The 20,746-nt window shown below is 49.7% G+C and overlaps 1 protein-coding gene across 1 annotated transcript in view; it reads left to right on the top strand.

Moving 5' to 3' along the window:
* Positions 1 to 4,932: 4,932 nt before the first annotated feature.
* FAM78A (family with sequence similarity 78 member A) overlaps positions 4,933 to 20,746 on the top strand; it is a 28,856-nt gene continuing 13,042 nt past the window's right edge. Inside the window, exon 1 of the mRNA XM_056860471.1 lies at positions 4,933 to 5,342. Within this exon, the coding sequence (XP_056716449.1) occupies positions 4,954 to 5,342 (389 nt within the window). The 5' untranslated portion in view covers positions 4,933 to 4,953. The remainder of the gene's footprint in view (positions 5,343 to 20,746) is intronic.

The raw sequence follows: 20,746 nt of genomic DNA, 5'->3' as shown, positions 1-20,746 counted from the left end.
AGGGAGGGGGCGAGGGAGGGCAGGATGAGCCGGCGAGCTGGACTGCGCTCAGAGCCGGGCTGCCGTGCGGGGCGGGCGGGCGGGCGGGCGAGGGCGGGGCGGCGGCTGTCCAGCATGTCCCGCCGGGGCAGCCCCCGATGCGGCAGCAGAGCCTGAGAGCCGGGGGAGGGGGGGAGAGGGTCTCTCTCCGGACCCCCCCCTCCCCACGCCTCCTGGGCGCTGCAAAGGCGCGCGTTTGGCGAGCCCCGGGATGCGCACGACACGCGTCCGCGCCGCGCGCCCCGGGGGGGGGGGAGATGCCCGCCGGAGATGCCGCAGCGACTGCCCGCCGGAGCCCTTGGCAGAGGGGGAAGGCAGGAGGGGGTAGGTGGCGCGCCGGGGGAGGGGGAGAGGGTGTCCCCCCCCCCCGGGCCGGTCCAGGGAGCTCTTTGCAGCCGTGCTGGCGGGACGGGCGCGCTGCAATCCGGGCCCCGACCGGACCCGCGGGTGCACGGCGGGTTTCGCCTTGCATTCGCCGCTCTCCAGATGCACATGATGCACAGGCGGCAGGCAGGGACTCTCTGCAGTGGTTCCCAGCCTGGGCACCGCTGGGGTGTGGGTGTTGCAGAATTATTGCAAGGGCTCCACGGAACCAGATGTGCGCAAAGCGGTGTCACTTTGAGCTTTTTTTTTTCTCATTATGTCTTTTCTCCATCAGCAGATGCTAACAGGACGGTTACTATCGTGTGGGGCTCTGCAAAAGGTTCAGAAGGGGTTCTCAAACTTGGAAAGGTTGGGAACCACTGCTCTAAAGCAGGGGTGGGGGAGGTCAGGCCCGGGGGCCGTATAAGGTCCGCAAAATCATTTGGTGTGGCCCTTCAGGGGTCCCGGCAGATCTCTAGCTCAGAAGGATGCTGCCCTGCCTGAATCTCTTGAGCCCAGCTGGGGACAGCAGAGCTCAAAAGCGAGTCGCTCTATGTGGCAGACACTCGGAGCCGTCTCCGGTCGTGCCTCCTGGCTAAATGTTTGACCAAATATAGCAGGCTAATTTTTAAATTGATAATTTTGTATGGGCCACGAATGATGTTCTAAATATCCAAATGGCCCTTGGCAGAAAAAAGGTTCCCCACCCCTGCTCTAAAGGAAGCCGCGGCCCTCCGTTTGCAAGAGCTGAGCGAGGCTGTTGAAGACAGGGCATTTTGGAGGACTTTCATTCATAGGGTCGTCCCGGACGGGAGGTTGTGCCTGGGATTTGCCACTCTCTAGATCAGTGGTTCCCAACTTTTTTTCATTGGCGTACCCCCTTGGCAGCTCATTTCTATAAATTGTACCCTTCATATTGCTTGAAATGTTTGTAATTAATATAGTTGCTGCTGTTTCAAATGTATATTTCGGGCATTATTCGATTTTTCCCCCCAACTACCCCTAAATGCCCTGGTTCGTACCTCTGGGGGTACACGTACCCCAGGTTGGGAATCGCTGCCGTAGGTGCCCGTTTTTCCCATCCAAATTCTCAAAACCCAACCATAAAGCCCCCGTGCAGAGTTTTGAGAACTCGGAGGGGGGTGGGGAAACGTGCATCTAGAGAGCGGCAAATCCCAGGCAAAACCTCCCGTGCATAGATGGCCCCTGAGTCGGAAGCGACTTGATGGCACTTCTCACACACACACACACACACACACACACACACGCGCGCGCGCGCAGATGGAGAGGTTTCGCCTTGGATTTGTGGCTCCAGATGCCCATTTTCCCCATCCGGATCCTGAAAACTCTGCACGGGGGCTTATCGTTGAGTTTTGAGAACTCGGATGGGGAAAATGCATGGAAAGGGGCAAATCCCAGGCGAAACCTCCCATGCATAAATGACCTAAGCCCCCCCATGCAGAGCTGTAAGGTTTCGGATGGGGGGAAACGTGCATCTGGAGAGGGGCAAATCCCAGGCGAAACCTCCTCCCGTGCACGAAGAAATGTCTCAGGATTCACAAGTCACCCCCCGGGCGGAGTTGGGAGAATTGGGAAGGGGGCAGTGGGCATCTGGAGAGCGGCGAGACCTCCCGGGCGTCGAGGGAATGCAGCCAAACACGCTTCTTCTTCTCTCTCTCTCTCCCCCCCCCCCGCTGGGCTGCCCTCTGCAAGGTGGTGCAGGCGCCCGGGCCGGGGCTCTGGGGAGGCCCCGAGCGGGATGGCCCAGGGGGAGGCGGGGGGGGGTCGCCAGCTTTCTCCCAGGGCGCGCACCCCGCCGGCTTGCATGCATGCATGCATGCAGACGAGCCGGGGGGGGGCTCTGTTTTGCCCCTTCCCGCCTCGCCCTCCTCCCGCGCCTCCTTCTTTGCAAGCCGCCCCGCCGCTCGGCCGCAGGGGCTGGTTTTGCAAGCCGGGCCAGGGCGTCGCGGTGGCGGGGGAGACCCGGCGGGCGGGCTTGCATGCATGCGTGCAGACGAGACGCCCGGGCGGGCGAGCCCGGGGCTTGCAAAACAGCCCCGTTTTGCAGGGCTCCGTTTTGCAAGCCCCGGGCTCGCCCGCCGGCCCGCCCGCGCGTCTCGTCTGCATGCATGCAAGCCCCGGGCTCGCCCGCGCGTCTCGTATGCATGCATGCATGTAAAGCCGGGGCGAGCCCGCCTGCGCGTCTCGTCTGCATGCATGCAAGCCCGCCAGCCGGGTCTCCCCCGCCACCGCGACGCCCTGGCACGGCTTGCAAAACCAGCCCCTGCGGCGGGGCGGCTTGCAAAGAAGGCGGCGCGGGGGGGAGGAGGAAGAGGATTCCCCCCCCCCAGGCGAGCAGGAGGGTGCTGGGCTGGCAGGTGATGCCCTCCCGCCTCCCTCCCTCCCCCCCCCCGCCGCCTCTCCCAGGTGGGTGTCATCGAAGATGTCACGGAGAGGCGATTGTGCGGTGCGCCGGGCGGTCAGCGGCCGGAGGGTGGGCGCGCGGCCGGGCGGGGCGGGGAGGCAGCCAGAGCCGCCGGCCGAGTCGCTCAGCCCCGGCCGCTTCTGCAGACGCCCCGGCGAGGACCAGGGGGAGAAAGTGGCGGCGGGACTTGGGGGGTTCTTTGCCCGGTTCGCTCCCGGCTCGGAGAGCCCTGGCACGGACCCACAGGCGGCGCTTGGCAAAGTAAGGGAGCCCCCCGTGCCCAGGACGGGCGGCCACAGCGACCCCTCTGGGGAGGGCCAAGGCGCGCGGGGCTGCTTTTTGCCTGGGGTTTGAGCAGATCTCAGAAGCTCAGCAGGGTCAGCCCTGGTTGGTATTTGGATGGGAGGCCACCAAGGAAAGCCAGGGCATCTATGCAGAGGAAGGCACTGGCAAACCGCCTCTGTTGGTCTCTTGCCATGAAAACCCCAAAAGGGGTGGCCATAAGTCAGCTGCGACTTGGCGGCACTTTACACACACACATGCCCATTTCCCCCATCTAAATTATCAGTACTCTGCATGGGGCTTATGGTTGAGTTCTGAGAATTTGGATGGGGGAAACGTGCATTTAGAGAGCGGCACATCCCAAGGCAAAACCTCCCGTGCTTTCTCTGCCTATCCGATCTGTCTGTCCTCTAACTACCAACCGTCTTAACTCACCTTAACTCATGCCAGTGGGCGAGTCTGGATTTTACGCACAGGCTTCCGCTGAAGCCTCTAAAAAAGGGACCTCGTTTTGCCTGGGTAGTGCCCATTGTGCCTGCATCCCAAAGGGCAGCCAGAAAGAGAGGAGGGGGGAATAGGAATGAAGGGGAGGATCTGAGCAAAATCCTAAAAGAGGCATATTTGTGAATGGGGATAGATTGCATACTTGCCGTTCGTTTATTGTTCTGGCCTTTTACCCAAGAGTCAGCATTTTTGGAAAGGGAGGAAGGAAGTTTGTCTGTTAAATAACAGGGCAGGAAAAAGTGGCCGCGTTCCAACCTAGCGGATTGATTTCTGTAGATCGATGGATTTCTCACTGGTTGATTTCTGTCGATCGATAGATTACTCACATACGGTGCATTGGGGTTAAGGATGCTTCGGTCCGGGTTGAATGGGGAGTAATGTTTCTTGTTTAGAAGCAGCCAATTCCAGCAGGGCTGTTGTGTTAGTCTGTGATCTCAGAACCCAGAGAAAAGTTGTGTGGCATCTGAAAGGTTGGCAAATGTTTCTCTGGCGTTGGGTTTTGTGGGCCAGAATCCTCAAAAGCAGGCTGTTGTTCGTCAGGCCCATGAAGGAGGAATTCTGTTCAAGACTCTCCATCGGAAGAAGGCTCTCAACAGGAATGAGAATTGGTTGTTTACAACCCCCCCTTCTTGCCTAGATTTTTCTTTTAAAATGCAAAACAGGGCAATTTTGATGTGCTGCAAAACTCTGTGATTTATTATTTATTGGTCGCTGTTTTTCCTTATAACGTCAGTGACGTGTTTTAGAAGCCCAGGGGAAAAAAACATATGTGTGTCTGTGAAATCTTATCAGTCTCTTATTTTTTGCGAGTTTCTTTTTAAAAAAATAAATATCCTTTTTTCTTTGTTTCTACCAAGGGGAAGTTATGAATGACTGGAAGTCAGGAAGCGAAATCTCCAGGCTGACAGCAAGAAGCTGAGGGCAAAGGAAGAAAAGGGGGTGGATTTCTTATTCATATAAACTGTCAGCGTCCTGCTTTAAAAGAATTTTTTTTAAAATCCAAAGAAAATAAAAGGGAATACAAGGCCAGTTTATGTTTGGGAGTAAAGGACGGATTGCATCTCTTGGAAGAAAGGGAAGGTTAGCTTGTATCGTCAGACCGAGAAAAAACAAGCTCCACTTGGTAATTATTTATTGAACTCAAGTCTTTTCCTTTTATATAAAAGCATCCCTCCTCCAAATTCTTTGAGAGACTTTTTCAACTGTCCTGACCAGGAGAGTTGGATACAAAAGGGGCGCCTGCAAAGTGCGGGGGGGATCCGTGGCAGCCCTTCTGCCGGCGTTCAGGTCAAATTAGCCCCCACCAAAAAAAACTTTCTCCAGGATGCGTTTTCTATCCTATGGATATCGGTTCGGAGAGGGCAGATGAGGCGGATCTGAGGCTGCTCGTGTGCTGCATAGGGTCCATGCCTGCCCTCCCTCAGGACTGCTGGAGTGTTTTGGGGATTGTCCTGGTGTTGTGGGCCATGGGCTGCATTCAGAGCATTAGCTGCAAATCCAAAGGCATTCGGGAGAGCATCTCCGTCGTAGAGGTCAAAGCCTCCATCGATCCCGTCCCCACCAACATCGACGAGTCGTCCAGCGTGGTGTTGAGATACCGGACGCCGCACTTCCGGGCCTCAGCTCAGGTGCTGATGCCGCCCATCCTCAAGAAGGAGACCTGGATCGTGGGCTGGATCCAGGCGTGTAGCCACATGGAGTTCTACAATTATTACGGGGATCATGGGATGTAAGTTACCCTTTAGCCTTTTCTTTGATCGACGGGCAGCGGTCCCCCCCCCTTGTGGCGGATGGGGTGTGTAGAGGGGGGAGGGCTTTCGTGTTGGTTGTATCCACTCACGCTGTGCGTGATCTGCTTTGAGTCTCAGTGACAAAGCCAGGCTGTAAATATAGTAAGCCAATAAATGAAATTAAAATAAAATAGAGCCCTGTGGCGCAGAGTGGTAAGCTGCAGTACTGCAGTCCAAGCTCTGCTCACGACCTGAGTTCGATCCCAAAGGAAGTCGGTTTCAGGTAGCCGGCTCAAGGTTGACTCAGCCTTCCATCCTTCCAAGGTCGATCAAATGAGTACCCAGCTTGCTTGGGGTAAGGGGAAGATGACTGGGGAAGGCACTGGCAAACCACCCCGTAAACAGAGTCTGCCTAGTAAACGTCGGGATGTGACATCACCCCATGGGTCAGGAATGACCCAGTGCTTGCACAGGGGACCTTTACCTTTAATAAATAAAATAAATATGTATCGCAAGCAGTTCTGGAGGGGTACAGTTCCCTCCCCAGGATCCTTGGCTGAGGAGTTGTTTACTGCAGAGGAGTCTCGGAGGGCAGCAATTTACTTTTTCTCAGTACTAAGGAGAGGCAACTTGTTCATTGGGGGGGGGAGTGGGTTAAGTGTCTTGGTCATACTGATGGGTGATGGAATCTTGAGACAATGGGATGGAATCTTGGGACAATGGGATGGAATCTTGGGGCGCTGGCCTTTGTTCTCGGCAGGTCCTGGCCAAGCGCCCATTTGTTAAGATGCGTTTTGGTTTCTCCTGGCCGATGGTTACCATTGCTGAGATGGAAGGGGTTTTGTGTGTGTGAAAGAAGCTGGCCCCATGGTTCACCTGGCCATTGGCACCGCTGTTAGGGTTGCCGACCTCCAGGTACTAATACAAAATAGACACTTCTGTGTACTCAGTAGTTGAACCAAAATTCACTCAGAAAACATATATTCAAGCAATTTCAATAGAATTCCAATATTACTATCATATTCCAAAGGTCATATCAAAGCACTGGTCATAAATTAAAAGATCACACAATATATTCACAAGTATATAAATACAGGTAAATATACAAATTGCTACTTATAAATAAATAAGGCAAGAACTTCTGATGAATATTTTGTTGCTAAAAGAAGAAGAAATATTATTAGAATAATTATTGATATGGGGATGTGTTTACTTACCAATGAGTAGAGATTTGTATACTTACCTGTATTTATATACTTACTTGTGAATAGCTTGCATCCAGGTGGTGGGTGGAGATCTCCCGCTGTTACAACTGACCTCCAGACGACAGAGATCAGTTCCCCTGGGGGAAATGGCCGCTTTGCCAATTGGGCTCTATGGCATTGAAGTCCCTCCCCTCCGCAAACCCTGCCCTCTTCAGGCTCCACCCCCAAAATCTCCAGGTATTTCCCATCCCAGAGCTGGCAAACTACAAATGCAGAGACAATCTAGACTTCAAATGTGTGGTTTCTAGTCCAACAGTCCAGTCCCATTGGACCACCTCAGTTTACAAATAAAAATAATCCAAATGTTCCCTTATATTTTCGTTTTTCCCCTCCGAGCCCTGTGGCGCAGAGTGGTAAGCTGCAGTACTGCAGTCCAAGCTCTGCTCACGACCTGAGTTCGATCCCAATGGAAGTTGGTTTCAGGTAGCCGGCTCAAAGTTGACTCTGCCTTCCATCCTTCCGAGGTCAGTAAAATGAGTACCCAGCTTGCTGGGGGTAAAGGGAAGATGACTGGGGAAGGCACTGGAAAACCACCCTGCAAACAAAGTCTGCTTAGGAAACGTCGGGATGTGACGTCACCCCATGGGTCAGGAATGACCCGGTGCTTGCACATGGGACCTTTACCTTTTTACCTACCTCCTGCTGCCCTGACCTGGATGGCCCAGGTCAGCCTGACCTCGTCAGATCTCTGAAGCTAAGAAGGGTCAGCCCTGGTTAGTATTTGGATGGGAGACCACCAAGGAATACCAGGGTTGCTGTGCAGAGGAAGGCACTGGAAAACCACCTCTGTTGGTCTCTTGCCATGAAAACCCCCCAAAAAGGGGTGGCCATAAGTTGGCTGCGACTTGACGGCACTTTACACACACACACCTCCTGCTAGTGTGGCGTAGTGGTTAGCAGGTCAGCCTAGGACCGAGTTTCAAATTCCTGCTGAGATGTGATGTTCAGTGAGCCAATTGTTTTCTCTCTTTCAGCCTAGCTTACTTTGCAGGGTAGTTGTGAGGATAATATGGAAGAAGGGAGTAGCATACATGCTACCCCAAGCTCCTTAGAAAAAAAGGCTGGTCTTCTAACAAAGTATGCTGAATAGAATAGATGCTCTTGTGATTTGCTGGGGTGCTTGAATTTGTTGTGGAATTTTTTAGTGCTTCATATGAATCCTTGTAAGAATGAAGACCTGCCTTAAAATGAAAGGGCATTGAAGCAAAAGCTTTTCTGATCATCCAAAATGTACCTTACAGAATTTTTACTATTTTGAAGCTTGGAAACTAACAAGATACTAAAAAAAGTATTAACCCTGATTAAAACAAAATTGACCCTGCAGACAGTAAATTCTCCTATCACTAACTTGTATTCATTTATTTTAAAAATGCTATTAAGTTTCTAAAATTTGTGAGTATAGGGTTGTTTGGGACAGTGGAGGGAGAGGCTAAAACATGAGAAGAAAGGAAGTGAGTTCTTGAAAAGCAAGAATGAATTTGCTTTAAAACAAAACAAAAAACCCCCTCTTAATTCTACTCTGCATAGGGCAGCGCAAAGTTGTGAACTCAGGATGCAATCCGCAATGAGCCATGAAGTTCATTGTATGGATTCTAGGAGACCATACACCCTCACCCAGATCTACCTTACAGGGATATTAGATTTTTGAAAATGGCAAATTAGAACCCAAAACTGCTTTGGGAACTTGGAAGAACTGGGCAATGCGCTTTTCAATAAAATAAAGTGCTCCGTCTGTAAGGAAAGTGAAGCCAGGGTCATTCATGAACAATTCAGATGACTTCTGCGTGCATAGGTCAAGATTTTCCGCAGGCTGAAGATTATTTGGTCACTGCAGGGACCAGAGCTTTGAAGGCACATAGGAGAAGGGGTGTGATGTGTCTCCAAACCACAGTTCATCATCTTCCGCGCTGAGGAAAGATTTTAAAAATGCACTTGTGAACTCAAACAATCACTGTGGCTAAAACTTTGTCACCTCACAGAGGCCTCTGCCCAGTAGTAGATCCTAGAGAGGCTGCCAGTTTGACTCAACTTCTGCTCTCCAGTCACAAGCAGGGAACAAATTTTTTGAAGGGCTGGAGTATCTGAAGCCTGTTTAGCGGGCTACTTTTCCACTATATTCTTTTAAAAGTATGGTGCAACCAGTTGCATGTTGCACATTGTGCGTTTTTCTGCAGATTTCCACTGGGAGTTGTGTTCTCCTCCAGATCCGTCATCACTGTGTCATGGTCTATATCCCCAATTGTTTAAATAAATAGTAAGCAAAGCTGCCATTCTGCTCATGAGCCAGTCATAAACATTGTGTAGTTTTTTAAAAAATTTATAGTGTGAGGTTCATCTATGTTGATATGTTAGCATTAATGGCTGCTAATGGCCGCTGGTCTGTTTGGATGGGCAGGGTTTTGCCCAAATGCATTTTTGCAAAGCGCCATGGAATAATGTATTTTCCATCCACTTTCTGTGCACTTTAGTGATCGTTTGCAAGTGGATTTTGATCCAATTGCAAAGTGCATTGAAAATAGATTGAAAGTACATTATTCAGCATATGTGAAAGTGCCCATCGTTTTTACTCTCCACTCCCCCCCCAACCATGTTGTTACTGCACTGTGTTCCATAGGCAGGTCTTAAATGTAACAGAAGTCAACACCCACAGCTACTGCACAGCCATAAACCTGTTCAGCAACTGCTCCAGTGGGGTGGCAGAGGGGCATGGAGATCTAGGGTTCAGCTCACGCCTGATTGTCCAAAAATGCTATGTTCTTCTGCCAGAGTTCTCCGCATTCCTCACAGGGCCCTCGCTTTGCATGCAAGAAGGACCCAGGGTCTATCCTTGGCATCTCCGTCCAAAAAATCTCAGAAAAAACCACATCTAGGCAGAGTGGACCGACAACGTGACTCTGCTCAAGGCACTTTGGTATATAACCCCGGCAGAGTGGCCGGATCCTGTCCTCTGCTGGCTCTATTAATAAGGACCGTAGGTGGAAATGTTCTGCTTTGAAATCCAGATTCTTTTTATGTGCAGCCAGTTAGAACTTCATGGGAGCAATACCCAGGATGCCTCTATAGCAGGGGTATCGAACTCATTAGTTATGAGGGCCGGATAGGACATAAATGTCACTTCATCAGGCCAGGCCATGCGTACCATAAAATGTAATGCCAGGTACATGAAATACACACTTTACAGAAGACACAGGTAAAGCCAATTAATGATAGTGGGTTTTTTTACTTTATTTTTTTACTTAAAATACAAACATGCTTAACACAATAAAACTCCTACAATATTTTCTTTTATTTAACCGTCTTTGATCATTGACACCTTGGGACTGGGTGGGGGTGGCTGCCTCCGTTGGCGAGCCCGCCCAGATCAAAAGTGTGTGTGGGGTGGTTGCCGCAGCTGGCCAGATAAGAGCGCTCAAGGGGCCAGATCCGGCCCCCGGGGCCTTATGTTTGACACCCCTGCTCTATAGTCCAGTTCCTTCCTGCAATATATAGATAATTAAATGGTTTCTTTGTTTGTCAGCTGGTACTTTACACAAGCCCTGACCTGGATGGCCCAACCTCGCCCAATCTTGTCAGATCTTGGAAGTTAAGCAGGGTCGGCCCTGGTTAGTACTTGGGTGGGAGATCACCAAGGAAGTCCAGATCCAGGGTTGTGGTGCAGAGGCGGGCCATGGCAAACATCTCTTGTTTGTCGCTTGCCTTGAAAACCCTACCGCGTTGCCCCAAGTCGGCTGTGACTTGACAGCACTTTGTACCACCGCTTTATATAGAGTATAGGAGGATCGTTGCCGGACTGGAATGAATAAAAGTGTGCAGAAATATTTCAGATTCCAAACTGCCAGCATTTTATTTACTTATTTGTATTTTACTTCAATGACCTGCCACTTTCCCCCAAAAGCGGCTTACATTGTCTCTAAAGCAGCTTACCCCCTCCATTTTATCCTCACAGCCACCCTGTGAGGTTGGTTAGGCTGAGAGTATGGAAGTGGCACGCTTCAATGGCAGAGTGGGGATTTGAACCGACACTCTAACAACTACCCCCCACAAGTGTTAACAACTGGTTCCATTAGGATCATGGGCAGGCAGACACTCAGTATTTCCCCCTACATTTTTGACTTTCTGTCTTTTCTGTCTCTATCCCTATTTTGGAAACCCTGCTGTTTGCCACAGTTTCCCTTTTCTTTTAGAAGCCCTGCAAAAAAGGAGAAACACTTTGAGGAAGCACTCAGTTTGGGGTCTCTGTCATTTAAGGTTCGCATGCTGTAAACAAATCCCCGAGTTGATGCTGCTACGGCAGAGAGATGCTGCTGCTGCTGCTGGCAGAATTTGGCATCGCTCGGGATGATAAAGATCCAGCCAGGAGGACTTTTGCTTGAGGACTTTTGCTTCCTCCGTCCGCTGCAGAGGCTGACGTGCAAGTCTGGCCAAAGCCAACCAAGTGGGATGACTCTTTGCTTCTGCTGCAGTGGCACTGGATCAGTCTTTGAAAGCACTTCTGCAGCTTCTTTAATATAACTTCCAGACGTACCTTTAAAGATGAAGGGCCTGCCTGTATGTGGTCTTGGCTGTGAGTTCAAATCCTACCTCGGGTGGGGGTTCATTGCATGGCCTTTGACAGAACTATGGCCTTATATGCAGGGCCGTTTCCCCGCCGTCACCCCTGCCGACTGCTTCGGGGTTCCTTTGGATTATGCATGCCTTTTCTGCCTGTCAGAGGTCACCTCGCTCTCTCCACGCGTTTTGCCTGCATTTTCTAGATTCTGGCTAAAAATGCATCTGGAAAGCATGGGCAAAATGCGCAGGGAGAGCGAGGCGACCTCTGATGGGTGGAAAAGGCATGCATAATCAAAAGGAAGCCCTGAAGCAGTTGGCGGGGGTGACTGTGGGGAAATGTCCCTGCATACAAAGCCTTTTTCTTACCTTTCATTCCCTGAGGCTCAACAGTAGAGTACCTGCTTGGCATGCGGGAGGACCCAGGTTCAATCCCTGGCAACTCTGGTTTTAAAAATGATCGGGCAGTAGGTGATACGACAGACCTCAGCCTGAGACCCTGGTCTGATTCCGTGTGAGGCAGCTTTGTATGACCCTCATCGATCCAAGAGAAACCGTATTAACCGGTCTTAGAGTCATTGTGGAAATGCTCGCAATGCACATTTCAAAAGGCTTTGCAAATTTAGAAGTGCTTTTGGCATGGTAGGTTTTGGGCTGGCTTCAGAAGTGCTGAGTCATAGTACCTTACATGGCACATGGCAGGTGAGCTGGCAGGTGAGGTGGATGGATTGCGGAGAAATTGTGCGGTCATTCTAAAGGAGCCTGCCCACCTGGAGTAAACTGGGAAGATACGGTACTCACTGCAAATGAACACCCACCCCCCCTTTTAAAGAAAGATTTCAACAGTGAGAACTTTGCAATATGCATAAAGATTTATTAGCCAATAATTACCAAACTGATGTTGTGTTTTGTGTCTCTCTAGCAATCCGTAGAGGAAATGGCTTATTGCAGTGGTTTTCAGATTGTTTTGCAAGGAACCCTGCATGTGGGGGAGAACGCACATCTGGTTGGGTAGATCCAGGAGAGAAAAATAGCAGCCCCTTAATGAGGTTAGGCCATGCTTAGTGCAAAACAGATTTCAGGTTGTACCAGAAGCTACTGGGAGGAAGAGGTAGGCTGTGGTTGGTCTCCCCTTGAACATCTCAAAACCTGTGTAACTTTGGGTCTGCCAGAAGAAGAGAGAGAAATTTGCTTCAAATCAGGAACTGAACCGGGAGCCCTCTGCTTCCTCCTTTCCCCAGGCCACCAAGCTGTTTAACCCTTCAAAAAACAGGAAGTGAGGGCTGCCCAAAATAGGGAGGGGAAATCGCAGCCCTTTCCACTGCAAGGCCAGGCAGGAAGTGAGCAGACCCCCAAAGCGTCAAAGCGAGAGTAGCAGCGTGCAGAGGAGGACAGAGAGCGTCAGAGGCAGGCAGGAGTTGCGGTGACTTTGCAAAGTACTGAGCGACACGTGTTAGTCACTTTAGAAACAATCTGTGAGGACGCGGGTGCACGATCCTCTCCTGCAGAATTGTGGGGTGCTGAATAAGGAGGGTCCTGACCTAGATGGTCCATGCCCACCCAATCCCGTAAGATCTCAGAAGCTAAGCAGGTTTAGCCCTGGTTAGTATTTGTGTGGGAGACCGCCAAGGAAGTCTAGGGCTGCTAGCTCTGTTTCTTGCCTTGGAATCCTTACGGGGTCACCGAAAGATGGCTGTGACATTATGGCACTCTTTTGCTGCTGAATAAGGAGGCTTGCGAAGTGGGCTTTGTGTATTAAAAGTGTGGAATTAAAAAAAAAATGCAGAAGATGTACAAAGCAAACCAGGTTAACTGTTGGAAGTGTTCAGAAACAGAGGGAACATATTTCCATCAGTGGTGGGCATGTAAAGAAATTCAATCTTTTTGGAAAGTCATACATAAAGAAATACAAGAGATGTTGAAAACGAGCTTTCAATTGGAAGCTAAATATTTTTTATTGGGAATAACTCCAACTCAAATACCTGTAAAGTATAAAGAACTTTATCAATATGCAATGACGGCTGCGAGACTGTTAATAGCACAAAAATGGAAGGACAAGGAGACACCTGACTTAAAGATGTGGATTACAAAAATGCATGAATATGCAATGCTGGCAAGACTTTTGGCCATATTGCATTATGAGATGACCGAAGAACCCACGCAAAGATGGCGGCCTTTTTATGAAAGATACTGATGTTCTGATGTTCAGAAATATGTTTATTAGACAGAGTTAACAAGAATTGATGTAGTATAAGAAAATTGTATTAGATTTAGGAAATAAGGCCATTAATAGATTAGAGAGACATTCTATGTAGATGATGAAACAGTCCGTGTGCCGGTGAAAAACAGTGAATGTAATTCTATTTTCCTTTCCCTAATTTCCCCTTTTTTCTTTGTATTTTGAAAAATATAATAAAAATGTATATATATTTAAAAAAGCAGTTTTGAACATGCGGAGGGCTGTATCTATATCTGGGCATCTCTTTTTGCCTTAAGATAGTCCCCATTTCAGGCCCCAGTGTTTCCCGTAAGATAACCAGTAGCAGGAGAAAGGATGGAGAGCCAGCGTGGTGTCGTGGTTAAGAGCGACGGACTCTAATCTGGAGAACCGGGTTGGTTTCCCCACTCCTCCACGTGAAGCCTGCTGGGTGACCTTAGGCAAGTCACAGTTCTTTCCGAACTCTCTCAGCCTCACCTACCTCACAAGGCGTCTCTTGTGGGGAGGGGAAGGGAAGGCGATTGTAAGCCGCTTTGAGACTCCTTAAAGGTAGAGAAAAGCGGGGTATAAAAACCAACTCTTCTTCTTCTTCTTGTTGTATTCTCTGCTAGTGACCCTGGAGAGCAGAGGAAATGGTATGGAGCATGGTGGACTTCCGGATGACCTTGACATAAGACACAGTCACACATTCTGTACGGCATGGCATGTGTGAAGTTTTTGCAGTTCTGGGAGGGTGGCTCAAACTTGGCCTTGGCAGTAATGGCACATGAGTATAGGCTGGCTTGGACGGTGCCTCCGGGCTTGGTTTCCTCTTGGCTGCTGGTGGCCCTTCTGGGGCAGCAGCTTGAGGGTAGGGTTGCCAACCTCCAGGTACCTCACAGGCCACGTTAAAGAAGGACTCACGTCCTCTAAACAGAAGTTGACTGATTTATTGGCTGACGAAGCTATTTTGGATCGTGAAAACGCAATTTGAGTCCGGAAAAGCGTCCAGGAGTCCGGGACTCTCATCGCATTACACCAGCGGACCACTCGTGGAAGAGCCGCTGCTTGCTGGCTTTTTGCGAATCCCTTTTTCCCCGCGAGGTTTTCTCCCCCTGCAACACCATAGGCTGCCTTCCAATACAGCAAGCTACCTCTTTGAGGGAGCTCTCCGTTTTGCCGTACTGTGTCGCCCAGCTGATGTCATTCTGCACCTCCCTTTCACCGCTTCTCAGCGGGTTGATACGGAGAGCGCGCGCGGCTTCTGCCGGCACGGAGCGCACAATTTTGAGTTTCATACAACGCATCCAGAGCATACACAGCACTAGAACGCTACATAATATTGAGAAAGAGACTGATATTTTGATATCAATTCAAAGTGTGCACGCGCAGTGTGAAGGACCCCAGCGCTCCTTACTCTTAAGGAACGTGAACTTATTTCCAGTTCTTTATATAGTACGGTGCACCATTGTAATATTATTCTTGGCAGTCATTCATGATTTTTACATTTTGGTGGGAGACTTTAGTTGTAGTATAGTGTGGGTTGTAGACATTAACATCACAGCTGTTAATATTATTTTGTCAGGATATAGTGGCTTAGTATAGTACCTGTTAGCATTATTAAAAACTGTACATCTTTTCTTTGCAGTATATAGGGTGATTGGTGGATTTTTTACCACATACTGTGAATTGCATAGCTACAATATATTTGGCAATGTAACCTCCAGGTACTAGCTGGAGATTTCCCACTGTTACAACTGATCTCCAGCCGACAGAGATCAGTTCCCCTGGAGGAAATGGCTGCTTTGGCAATTGGACTCTATGGCAATGAAGTCCCTCCCCAAACCCGTCCTCCTTAGGCTCCGCCCCAGAAATCTCCAGGTATTTCCCAACTCGGAGCTGGCAACCCTATCTGGGTGCTAGAAGATTGGCTGCCCAAATGCCCACTCTTGCCGTTTCTGCCACCAAGAGACACTGCATGTTTCTTATTCAAAGCTCATCTTTAAATATGATAGAAACCAGGGGTCCCCCAACATGGTGCTCATGGGTGCCATGCTGCTTGCCGACACCTTTCCTGGCGCCCAGCAGGTGTTTTTAGAAAGTGGGTGGGACCAGGTGGGGCTTTTGCCCAGCGAGGCTTCTGATTGGCCATTGAAGATTAGATTGGCTGCGCCGATTTATTCAGGTGCTCCTTTGGCAGCAGCTGCCACCACTGCACAAGTATTTTTACAGTGCGAATGAAGGTGAGCTTCAATAGCCGTTTTGTACCTGGCCCCGCCTCTTGCGGCAGCTATTTTGCAGCAGCCATTTCAGAATTGCAAAGATGCCCACAGCCTCAAAAACTTTGTGGACCCCCGATCTGAAGAGTAGCATTTTCAGCCTAAAAGAAAAGAGAAAGATGACATGAGCCTTCCAGAAACGGGAAGTGAAGCTCTGCAGAACTCTGCAAAACATTTCTCGGCCGGATGCGTGCTGCGCTTGTGGGCAAATTTCTCCCGTCTCATCTTTTCCCCTGTAGGAGCAGAAAGCTGGAAAGATGAGGAAGTCCCTAATGCAGTGGGACCCAGGCGTGTGGGGAGATCTGTCAGGCTTCAGCAACACGTTGCGTTTCTTGTAAAGGAACTTTACTCCAGGCGTTGCAGCGAGTTTAAAGTTGTATTCAGAAAGTCAGCGAGTTCAGCAAGTCATAGAAACTTAAGGCTAGAATACAGGCATGGGGAAAACTCGGTACATATATAGGGTAAATACAATGGGGTTGATTGGGTTTGGGATTCAAAGAAACGTTAAGAAGTTAACTGCCGGTAACGACTTAAGGCAACGCATACAGGAAGTTAACGTGTGCATTAACTGGCTGATCTTCCCGAGCTCCCGACATAGTTCCGCGGGACCTGGTATCAGATCAGCGATTACTCGGGCTGGTCTCCATTGAGGTGCAGATGTCGGGCGGGAGACCGAGTGTAAAACGGGGGGGACGGAGTGCACAAAAACTCCATTGTCTGTGTGGGGAACCATCTTGTTTTTACCCGGGGCCGACAGGGAGCCTAGCTGACCAGATCACACCATCTGATTCTCTGGGTGCTCAGAAGCATTCTCCCCACCCCCCATTCTGATACCTAGTCTGACACCTGATTTCACAGGGCTAACATTTCATAGAATCATAGAGTTGGAAGGGACCCCAGAGGTCATCTAGTCCAACCTCCTGCTCAGTGCAGGATCAGCCTAGAGCATCCGTGTCAAGTGCTTGTCCAGCCACTGCTCAAAGGCTTCCAGTGAGGGAGAGCTCTCCACCTCCCTAGGTGTCTGATTCCACTGCTGAACAACACTTACTGTAAAAAGTTTTTTCCTAATATCCAGCCAGTACCTTTCCGTCCTCAATTTAAACCAATTATTGCGAGTCCTGTCCTCTGCTGCCAACAGGAACAGCTCCCTGCCCTCCTCTAAGTGGCAGACCTTCAGATATTTCAAGAAAGCAATCATGTCTCCCCTCAACCTCCTTTTCTCCAGACTAAGCGTTCCCAACTCCCTCAGCCTTTCCTCGTAGGGCTTGCTCTCCTGATCATCGTCGTCGCTCTCCTCTGCACCCGCTTCATTCTGTCCACATCCTTTTTGAAGTGAGGCTTCCAGAACTGGACCCAGTACTCCAGGTATTGAGGAGCTCGAGATAAAGCTCATCTTGTTACTTCTGAATTCCAGATACACCAAGAGTGGTGAAGAAGTTACACATTTTATTTATTTATTTTCTTCCTTTATACCCTGCCTTTCTCCCCAATGGGGATCCAAAGGGGCTCACATTGTTCTCCTCTTCTCCATTTTATCCTTACAACCATCCTGCAAGGTAGGCTAGCTGAAAGTGTGTGACTGGCCCAAGGTCACCCAGAAAACTTCCATGGCAGAGTGTGGATTTGAACCCGGATCTCCCAGGTCCTAGTCTGGGACTAATCACTATGCCACTCTGGCTCTCATGTTGGCAGTGCCAAGGCAAAAGGCCCGTGGCCATCGGTGCTTTGCAATTACACATTGTATCTCCAGGTTAGCCTGATCTCGTCAGATCTCAGAAGCTAAGTAGGATCTGCCTTGGTTAGTACTTGGATGGGAGACCACCAAGGAATACCAGGGTTTCTCAGTGGAGGCAGGCAATGGTAGTTTATGCATGGGTACTTTCACTCACATTCGCCCCTAGTCTATCTCAGTTGTTCCTTGGAGTTATGCATGAGTTTTCCCTCCATTAGAGATGATCTCGCTGCCAGCCTTTACAAATCCCGGGACTTCTCGTTCCTCTAATAACCTGAGTCTTTGATCTCCCCTGAGATCAGCCTGGGTGAAATCCCCATTCATAAGGCAAGGCGCGGGACACAGAAGTTTGGTTTCTCTCCCAGAAAGCTCTACAGCCAATTACAAAGCAGCCTGTCAAGGGGTGGGGATTAAAATGCTTCCTGCTTCCTCAGAGATCTTTCTGAGCAGAAGAAAATATTTTAGAAACAAGGGTTGGGTTCTCACCCCCCAGTTCCTTTTAGAGAGCTCCGTTTTTTTAAATGCTTTTTTGTGCAGCAATTAGGTTTCTGTGAGGGGGGACTTTTCTCTCACAGCAAGCACTACAGCCAATTACAAAGCAATATTTCAAGAGACGGGGACTCAAATGCTTCTTGATTTGAGTTTGCAGACTGCTGGTACATAGATTCCCAACAGGAAAGTGTGGGTTCAGCGAGCAACGAACCTCAGGTAAAACTCCCATGCATAAACGACCGAAGGCAAACTTCCTCTGAACATGTCTTGCCTTGAAGACCCCATGAGGGGTTGCCATAAGTTGTCTGCAAGTTGGTGGTGCACTCTGCCACCACCATCTCAGGGCAGAACCCTACCAGTAAAACTAGATTGCACCAGTCAAACTAAACCTTCTGCTTTGCTCCATTTCTTGAACATGACCTGCCTGGACACTGGTTGTAGAGCATGACCCCCCCCCACACACACACACATTGGGCACTGTGATCCAGCCAATAAGGCTAGTGGTGGGATTAATATCTGGTCCAGCTGGACTGTCCCTTTATTAAAGACAGTCGGGCTTGGCAGCCAGAGAGAGACAAAACCCATCTGCATTTGGCATATTTCTGATTGAGGCAGTGAATTGACGGGAAATTATTGTTCATTGCTGGGCAAAGGACTGTGGAAATCATATTGCAGGGACAGTCACAACCACACAAAGACACCCTCTCTGCAATGTCACCTTAAGAGCAAGACTTTTTCTCATCTCAGAGATTAATTTTTTCAGGCAGCATGTTAGAAATCCAGTGGATTCCCCCCCCCCCCCGATGCCTACTAAACCTGCAATCCTCTTAAAGAGAAAACTCCGTTCTTCTCCCTGCTTCCCTGAAGGGGAAATGAAATTGGAAAGCAGTAAGAGAGGGGTTATGCGTTCACTGCAGATTAACCCCAAACTGGATTTGATCCGCTGAAGGTTTATCCTGTAATGACGATGCTGAAGAGTTCTGTGTAACTCAGAAGTTTGCATAGTTTAGGGCAGAAATGCTGCTGTACCTGTTTTGCATTTACTATCCTGTGGCCTAAATAGAGCAATAGCTCTACAGCAGGGGTCTCCAACCTTTTTGAACCCGCGGGCGTCTTTGGCATTCTGACATGGCACAGTGGGCACCGCAACAGAATGGCTGCCACAAAGTGGCTCCCTCAGGAGGTGGAGCCAGCCACAAAATGATTGTCACAGCTGAACTTCAAGTCACACAGGGAAGGTCCTTGTGCCGTAGTGTCAGTCGCTAACAATGGTAATAATAATAGTAATAATAATTTTATTTATACCCCGCCCACCCCCGGCAATGCCAGCCTCAGGGCAGCTCACACCATAACAATATATTTTCCATACACGATAAAACCATTCAATCGTACACGAATTAAAACATTGTGCATGCTGAGCTTAATTCTGTAACAATTTCACTGGAGCCAATATATAAATTCCTACAGGGAAAGTTGTAAATACGGTGACCGTTCTTGTAGGTTATCCGGGCTGTGTGACCGTGGTCTTGGTATTTTCTTTCCGGACGTTTCGCCATGCTGGCGAAACGTCCGGAAAGAAAATACCAAGACCACGGTCACACAGCCCGGATAACCTACAAGAACCAATGAACTTTGACCGTGAAAGCCTTCGACAGTACGGTGAACACATTTGCAGAAAAGAAAGGACATAAAGGAGAAAGGAGGTATTGAACGGAAGGGAGTAGGGGCGGAAGGCCAGCTTGTGGATGGTACCGCTGCTGCCCTCAACCATAAGCCTGGCGGAACAACTCTGTCTTGCAGGACCTGCGGGTCCCAGCAAGGTCCCACAGGGCACGGGTCTCCTTGGACAGAGAGCTCCACCAGGCTGGGGCCAAGTCCAAAAAGGCCCTGGCCCTGATCAAGGACATCAAGACACTTAGGGCCAGGGATCTGCAGTAACTTGTTACTAGTTGATCGTAGGGCCTTCGGGGGGTATATAGGGAGAGGCAGTCCCGAAGACACAGTGGTCCCAGACCATATAAAGCCGTGGTTCCCAAACCTTTCGGGCCACCCGCCCCCTTGGTTCCACAAACTCAACCCCAGCGCCCCCTACCCTATCCAACACAGTTGAAAGGGCCCACCTCTTGCCCCCCCTGCTGCCCCCCGTGCCTCTTGGTGCCCCCCTAGGTAATCCCACCGACCCCCAGGGGGATGATACTGCCCACTTTGGGAACCACTAATATAAAGCAACGTTTAAAAAAATCTCCAGTAGTCAATCGAAAAGCCTTGCTGGGCAAAAGCCCTACCTGGTATCGCCCGCTTCTTAAAAGGACTTAGCGGATGGCACCATGTTGGGGAACCCTGCTCTGCAACCTAGCTCACTGACTCTGGCCAGTGCTCCGCACTTCCACTCCTTCCCCCTCCGTAGGTTCCCCATTTTGTGGTTTCTCTCGGTGAAGTGAAGACTTGTGATATCCTAACAAATGCACAGATTCAGCAGGCTGATGGGAGACGAAGAAGCAAGCACCCAGGTGGGCATGAACATAAGGTTCTTCAGCATGCCCATTTTCAGGAGGCAGGTCCCGAAACCACTTCCAGGCCTTCTTGTGTTTGTAGTCAGAGACACTCCAGTGTTGGCCCCACCATAAAGTGCAGATTGGCGTGCTTCACACTACAGTCCGAGGGGGCTTTCAAAAAAGTCAGATCAGCTGAATGGTCCTTCCTTCATGAGAAGGTTAGGTTATGCAAAACCTCAAAGAAGAGCTGTTTTGCAAAGTTGAAAATAATGGCGTGGAATGGTATCCCCTCGCCTGACTTGAAGATAAAACTTTGGATGTTTTGCCCTCTTGATTTTCATCATTTTTATTTTTGGTTTTGACTGAAAATGCTGGGTACCCAAGGTTGGGTGAAA

The sequence above is a fragment of the Euleptes europaea genome, chromosome 14 (assembly GCF_029931775.1).
Source record: "Euleptes europaea isolate rEulEur1 chromosome 14, rEulEur1.hap1, whole genome shotgun sequence".
NCBI lineage: Eukaryota > Metazoa > Chordata > Lepidosauria > Squamata > Sphaerodactylidae > Euleptes > Euleptes europaea.
This window is presented reverse-complemented; position numbering and strand designations above follow the sequence as displayed.